The sequence below is a fragment of the Monodelphis domestica genome, chromosome 2 (assembly GCF_027887165.1).
Source record: "Monodelphis domestica isolate mMonDom1 chromosome 2, mMonDom1.pri, whole genome shotgun sequence".
NCBI classification, from domain to species: Eukaryota; Metazoa; Chordata; class Mammalia; order Didelphimorphia; family Didelphidae; genus Monodelphis; species Monodelphis domestica.
Genome location: NC_077228.1, coordinates 384,244,150 through 384,251,833, shown reverse-complemented (window position 1 = coordinate 384,251,833; position 7,684 = coordinate 384,244,150). Strand labels below are relative to the sequence as shown.

The 7,684-nt window shown below is 37.4% G+C and overlaps 1 protein-coding gene across 1 annotated transcript; it reads left to right on the top strand.

Annotated features, from left to right (window-relative positions):
* The first annotated feature begins 2,416 nt into the window (after positions 1 to 2,416).
* Positions 2,417 to 6,689, top strand: LOC100029911 (calcium homeostasis modulator protein 6-like). The gene is made up of 2 exons (XM_001379506.4): positions 2,417 to 3,085; positions 4,368 to 6,689. Exons 1-2 carry the CDS (start codon positions 2,444 to 2,446, stop codon positions 4,716 to 4,718), a joined length of 993 nt encoding a protein of 330 aa, XP_001379543.2. The 5' UTR covers positions 2,417 to 2,443; the 3' UTR covers positions 4,719 to 6,689.
* Positions 6,690 to 7,684: the final 995 nt, after the last annotated feature.

Below are 7,684 nucleotides of genomic sequence, written 5' to 3'. Positions count from 1 at the left end.
ATAGTTAGGTTATCGTCAGATAGCATTTTGGGGTTTTTTAGTAAATGCTAAGCAGTTTTAGTGTAGCTGGAAGAAACTGAAGGCTTTGTCATGAAACAAATATAGAAGGTGGGAAGATATAGTTTCCTGTTAGTGTTAAGGCTTTCCTTGTTACTAATCCTTATACTCATATCTTTTAATTATAAATAAGTAGATTTTTTATGAATATAGTCTTCAAGAAAAGTACTTATTAGCCTGGTGAAGGGAAGTCACTCCAGGCTTTCCTTCTGAGGGAGAGCTGAAAGATACTTTTGTGAACATCAAAATCTTCTTCAACACCACAGATAATCTCAATACTTCAGAGTGAAGTGAGCAGAACCAGAACAAGTTATACAAAAACAATAACATAGAGACAAATAATTTTGAAAAACTTAAGAACGTTAACCAAGGCATTGACCAATGACAATTCTAGAAGACTCATACTGAAACATACAGCCCACATCATGATAGAGCGATGATAGATTCAAGATACAGAGTGAGCATATGTTTTTTGAATACCAGAATTTATTTTACGTATGTGTATTATAAGAGTTTTAATTTTCATTTCTTTTTTTAAATGTAGGACTGTTAGAAGAAACATGGATTTGAAGAGTATTTGGAGGGCTACATGCTATTCAAAAGAAACAGGATAGATAAATATCATGTGGAGGGAGTGTCATTGAATATAAAAAAGGTATATTCATGAAGAAATTTAGGAACTCTGCAGGGAACACGATAGAGCATATTTAAGTGAAGGTCAAAAGAAGGAGGAAATTGAAATTATTTAATAATTGGACAATAACCCAGATGACCTGGGCAAAAAAAGGAAACAGGAGAGCAGTTTGGGAAACAAATTACAAGCTTGACAGAGAGGCATTTTATACTACTGATGGAAGATTTTGATTATGCAGAAATATGCTAGAGCTCTCTCTCAAAAGTAGAGAAGATAATATCTTTTTGGTTTTCACTAATGATAATTTTATCCTTCAACAAGTAGAGGAAACAACAAAGGAAAATTTTATTCTACATCTGATTTTCAGATTGGAGAGAAACTGGTTAATGGGGTTGGAAAAGAGGAGAATGTGGGAAAGTGATGACTTCCTCTTAGAGTTTGTGATAGAAGAGAGGAAATGTGGAAAGTTTACCTTAACTCTAGGTTTTAGGAAAGCAGATTTCAAAGGGAAGAGAGGAAAGATTCAACCCCTTAGATTAAAATACTTCAGAGGAAAGCAGGCCAAAAAGAATGAGGGATTCTCAAGAATGAAATAGTAAAAATTTAGTTCAAATGAAAAAGAAAAATGAGATTTGTTTGAAGAGATCAATATGGATGCAGAAGAAGAGAAGAGAAGAAGAAAATTAACTATCAAGTAGAGGAAGAATTTTTCTATTTGGTTTAAGAAATGGGTGAACGTTACAAACAGACAATTCGGGCTTAATATCAAAAGTCTTTCCTAACATTTTGAGATGCTCAAAAGTGTCATTAGTCTACCTGAAGAGGATGTGGGTTCTTCCCCCTTGGGGGTCTTCAAAAAGAGTCTGTATGATGATTTTTCAGATATGTTATAATGAGATTCCTTGTGTATATGGGTTAGGCAAATTGGCCACTGAGGTACCTTCCTGCTCTCAAATTCTGGGATTCTGTGCAAACTGTATATAACAACTTTAAAATATTTTTATCATAAAGTTGTCAAATGTTTATCAATTCATTCACTCTACATTTACAATAACTCTACTACTTTCAGGGTATTTCAACAAAATTATTTAGTTATTTACCAAATATTCCCCAACTCTCTGACAAGCCCTGAGGTTCATGTGCCCCCAGAATCTGAAGATTTGCAGCTGATGATCACTAAGGGGCATCCCAGCTACAAATCTTACAATTGAATACAACTTTCAGATATTAACAATGAGGAAACTGAGGCTCAAGGAGATGAAGTGATTTGATTTTATAAATTGGGATGATAAAGTTATATAAAAAGCTATACAGGAATGATTTAATTTGCCTCCATAAAAAATTATCATTTGAGGAAAGTGACTGCAGTAGCAGATAACAGTATTCATACTGTTTCCCAAGTCATCATAACAAAAGAACATGTTTTCTTCTGATGCAGGGATTTTGAATTCCAGGAAAAGGGATGTTTTGAGTGCTATTAAAGGAGGGAGGGAGCGAGGTTACAGCTGCTGTTTTAGATATGTTTGGATTGAATCAAAATTCAGAAAGTCTTGGGTTAGCTCTATTAAAACAGAAAGCGAAACTTTTTAAGGCATGAATTACGGGAAACCTCTTTCTTAATTAAACAATAGAATTTTCACACACATATCTCTCTCTCCAAGGTTTCTCCCAACAAACAAACTCCCTCTCCCCCCCCCCCCCCATTTCCTTTCCGTACTAGAAAAATTTAGAGCCATTTGAGGAAACGAGTAGATGCAACAGGAGGTGCACCTATCTGCTCGCCCAGTCCAGGAACGAAGAGGTGAAGGGCAAGAGAGGAGAGGCATGGAGAAATTTTCTAATTTCCTAGACCTGTGCGTCAAACACCACAAGTTTTTGGGCATGAGCTTGTTGAGCCTCCTGACCGCTGGCGGGGAGCGCCTTTTCTCTAGCGTGGTGTTCCAATGCCCCTGCAGCGCTACTTGGAACATGCCCTATTCCATTATCTTCTTCCTAGTTCCAGCCCTGATACTCTTCTCTTTGGGCTATGTGCTGAGTTCTCAGGCTGGGAAGCTGGTGACTGGCTCCTGCACCCAGGACCAGGGGGACGCGCTTAATGGCTCAGGCGGCCAAACTAAACTGGGACCCTGCCGCAAGATGGCGAAGTGCTGTCCAAAGGCGATGTGCTGTCACATCACCTTGGTCGCTGCGGTGGCGCCAGTCACCTGGATCGCAGTGGCGCTGCTTGGCGGAGATTTTTATGAGTGCGCCGCTAGCACGAGCGTGTGGGCCCAGAAAAGCTTGTGCAAAGAACCGGACTCCAGCTGTTTGGTAAACGTGGCGAACATAACCTGCCAGAAGAAAAAATCCGAGCAGATCGAAGCGCTCTTGAAGGAGTTCAGGGCTCAGTCCCAGGTAAAGACTCCATGAGAAAGTGAAGCGATTAGTAGTAATTGGGGGCGGGGGGCGGGTGGTAGAGGATGGTGGAAAGAAGGAAATAGAGAATAGGAGGGGATTTAGTTCGATTAGACCAACAGAGGCCAAAGAGACCCAAGTTGGAATCTAGAAATTTTTTTAATTTCTTTCTAGACAAACTTTATTCACCGGAATCTGTAGGCATTATTCTTTCACCTCACCTGCAGTATGAGGGACAATTTCATTTTTGTCTTTGTATACTCAACATTTTGCACATTGCTTGGCAAATTTTAGGAACTTAAAAAAATGCTTGCTGATTGATCGATTGACGGAGCTTTTCCCAAATTACTTCTTCCTACCATGCCTTTCCTCCCCTTTTTTAGCCTGTTGAATTGCTCCCTATTTTTTCGAGCTCAGTTTAAAAGCTACCTGTTCAAGAAAGTCTTCCCTGGAATGAAATGGATCTTCACACCTCAAACTTTGTACTTTTCTCTCGGATGTGCTTATCATGTAATCTTGTATATTAAAGAGGCTAGATCAGTGGGATCCTGGTTAAATGATTATTTACGTTTGTGTTTCACTCTCTACAAGCCTGTATGCTCCATGAAGAGTGTGACAGCTAAATTTCATACTTACCAACAAACTTAGTACACAACAGGTGTTTAGCAAAGTAATCAAAAAGCATTTATTAAATACCTGCTACGTTCCAAGATCTGTACTAGGTAATGATGATACAAAGACAAAAATATAACAGATTCTACCCTAAAGGAACTTTTGCTGTTTGCATGAATGAGTTAAGTTCAAGTTCCCCTAAAAGAAAGAATTGGCATGACTACTTATAGTTTATCCTTAGAATCCCATCCTTACAATCTTTAAGCATGCAAAATGATATTAAATCAAATTTACAAAAGCCAAATTAGCAAGCCTAATGTTCTATTTTACCTTTTCTGAATTGTAATGAATCACACAGAATTGCTTAGTTTTAAATTTTCTATTTGGGATGTGTGGTTTGGGTTCTTTCCTTGGGACACTGCCATTCCTGGGAACAGATTGACTTTTCAAGTAAGCAGTGAGTGATATAATTGCTGAAGTCCCCCCTGGTTTTAGCTGTTACTGCTTTTCAGATTGTGGTTTCTCTGGTCTCATGAAGATTGAAAGAGTAATAACTATTTTGAGTAGAGGGGACTTCCTTACTTTCTTACTTATCAGCATCATTGTCACCATCTTCATTGATGTTGCTAAATTGTAACCCAACTGTGTTTTATTGGTCTCTTTTCCAAAGGTGGCAGGCTGGACAGTGATAGCCGTAATCATGGTCTTGTTTGTGATGGTCAAGTTCTATACTTCTTGCACATCTCCAGTTAGTTTTCTTCACTTCAGGTTCCTGAAAATCTATGAGAAAAAGGAACAAGAGATATTAAAGACCGAAATGAAGAGGCATGCTACTGAAATGGCAGAAAAGAATGTCAAATCCTTCTTTGAAAATTCCCACCTGGAGAATGTGAAAATCCCAAAGCCTGAGGACTGGAAGGAGATTTCAGCAGTGTATGAGATCAATGATACAAATTTTAGTTCATTACATAAGTATGTTAAGAAATCAAGAGAATTAGAACCTATTCAACATTCTGCCTAATTGAGATTAAGGGGTTTAAGCAGTTCTCCACAATATTATTTTGACTCCACCAAGGACATATCATCAATGGATTTACGGGCATAGATTTAAAGTGTGGAGGGACTTCATTTTGCAAATGAGGCAACTAAGGCCCAGACTAGTTAATTGACAACATTTTGATTTCCACTTTTTGCAAAGACACTAATTTTGTTAATAAACTGGAGCTAGATTTTATCATAATTTCTCTTTTGTATTGGTGTTATTTTTATATTTTATAGAATCATAGAATGCCTCAGCTAGAAGGGACTCCAGTTTAGTTCCTTCATTTCATAAATGAAGGCTTTTGAAACTTCTTTTCTATTTGTCCAATTCTACTTTTTAAATAGTTATTTTCTGCAGATTTTTCTACCTCTTTTCACATTTGGCTAATTCAGTTTTTTATGAAATTCTTCTCTTCATTGGATTTTTGTGCCTTTTTAAAATCATTTGGCTCTTCTGTTTTTTCAAACTGTTACAATTAAAATTATTTTGAGAGACTGATTTTTTGGTAAAAATATAAATTTATTGATTATATTGTGTATAATAGTTAGGCCGGTATCATAACCAATAAAGTGACATAGATCTCCATTGCTCTTTTGGGACCAATAACAAGCTGGGTCAGGCAGCTAAATAAATAGATTTTTAGGAGCTTGTTATTCAGCCCCTCCCTTGAACAACTCAAGACATCTTTAATTGGTGAAAGCTATTTAAGAGGTGGTGCATCAGCCTATGTACCCTTCCTCATCCCTACAAATGGACAGGTCATATATATACAGGACAAGAATCCTTTTTCCTTTCACCTATTAACCAAATTCTATTAAAAAGGAAGACATTGCTTGGGATTCCCAAGAACAAAGAAAATGCAAAAAGCAGCATATTAGATGATATCTCTGGCCCAGATCCAGACATAGGAATACATGGTAATTCTCCCTAATATATAGGAATTAATTGTAAACCTCAAATTTCCTTAGACTTATAATTGTTGGAAATTTCACCATTGGGATATTTCATACTTGGAAAATTTCTTACTGATAGTCTATTGGAATGGGAACTCCATTGGCATGGGAGGTTCCTTCTCTTCCCTTCTTAAGATTACTTTAGGACAGAAACCCTTTGCTGAACAATGGAAAGGACTTTGACCTATGCTTAAGCATAGAACAGGAATTTCTTTGAGTCTTGATTGATTTTAGAATTGATACAATGGAGATACTCCACTCTATTCAGTCCTAATAGGATTGAGTAAGGGCTGCAGCCTAGATCAAAATTTAATTATTCCAATCTCTACCATACTCAAGTTAACAGGATTTAGAAAGGGCTGTAGTAAAGGAGTATAGATTTAATCATTTGAAAATATGACCTTCAACAGACATGTGCAAAAGCCAGAAACCTCTGGGCGGTCCTGGGTTAAGCGAGAGCCTCCATTGACAGGGAAATTGATGAAGAGTGATTGGTAGATGTGAGGACTGAGGGGAGGCAACTTGGATGGTGTCCTTAAAGATAGGAGGGTCTGGAGACTGAGAGGGTTGGAGTTTTTTGGTCGGTGTGGTTCCGGGGCTCTGAGGAGTTTGCTCTGAAGGAAGCTGAAGGTGGGGGCCTCTGAGACTGTTTCTCCATTTTGGACACGTGAGTAATAGGGACTGATCTCTTTTCTTTGCCCCAGCTATCTAAGGGCTTGGGCCTTTTGGCCCAGCCTAAACAGAAGGGGTATTTAAGCCCTATTCCCTTCTCTCCCCTTTCTCTCTCTCTATATATCTCTAATTCCTTTCTTGCTCCTATTGTAATTAAACTCCAAAAAAGGCTGACAGCTGACTTGAGTTTTTCAATTAGGAATTACATAGCTGATTCCTTGGCGACCTTAAATTAATATATATCAGTCTTTTAAAGTGATTCCCTTGTTACATAATACAATATATAACAAATAAATTGTCACAGGTGTTGTCTTCAGTATTTTTTGATGACTCTTGTTTTGCCTTCATTTCTTTTCACATTTTTCCTCTATCTCATATTTTTTTAAATCCTTTTTAAGCTCTTCCAGGTCCTGAGACCAATTCCCATTTATCTCTGAAATTTTTCATGTAGCTACTTTGATCTCATTATCTTTTTAACCATAATAATTTTATGTGTCTCAGTTTTTTAATGTTTGCTCATTTTTTTCTAGACTTTTTTCTTGACTTTTATTTTAATATTAAAATTGGGCTGTGTTCCCAGTATGGAGGGAGCATTCTCCTCTAGTTCAGGGTTTTTGTGCTGCTACTCCCAATGCTAGTTCTTTTTTTTTAATTAAAATTTTTTTAATTAAAAAAATCTTTTTAATTTTATTTAATTAAATGATTTAGAATATTTTCCCATGGTTTAAAGACTTATGTTCTTTCCCTCCCCTTCCCGTATCTGACACACAATTTCACTGGGTTTAACATGTGTCATTGATCAAGACCCATTTCCATATTATTAATATTTGCCCTAGAGTGATCTTTTAGAGTCTGCTTTCCTAGTCATAGCTTATCAATCCATGTGATCAAACAAGTTGTTTTTCTTCTGTGTTTCTTTTCTCACAGTTCTTCCTCTGTATGTGGATAGCATTCTTTCTCATATGTGCCTCTGAATAGTTCTGGATCATTGCATTGCTACTAGTAGAGAAGTCTGTTACATTCGATTGTACCCACAGTGTATCAGTCTCTGTGTACAATGTTCTCCTGGTTCTGCTCCTTTCACTCTGCTTCAGTTCCTGGAGGTTGTTCCAATGCTAGTTCTTCTGCATGTCTACAAGTTTTGGTTCTTCCAAGGTGTCATGATCTTAGGAAAAGTATAGTTAGTGCCTTCTCCTGGCCTGTGCTCTCTACTCAAAAGCACTTTTTTTTCTACCTGGAACCCTGACCTGGGTTTCTACACCCTTTCTCTAGGTCTTTGACCCAGGAATATAGATGATGTAAAAGAGTCTTACAACCAGT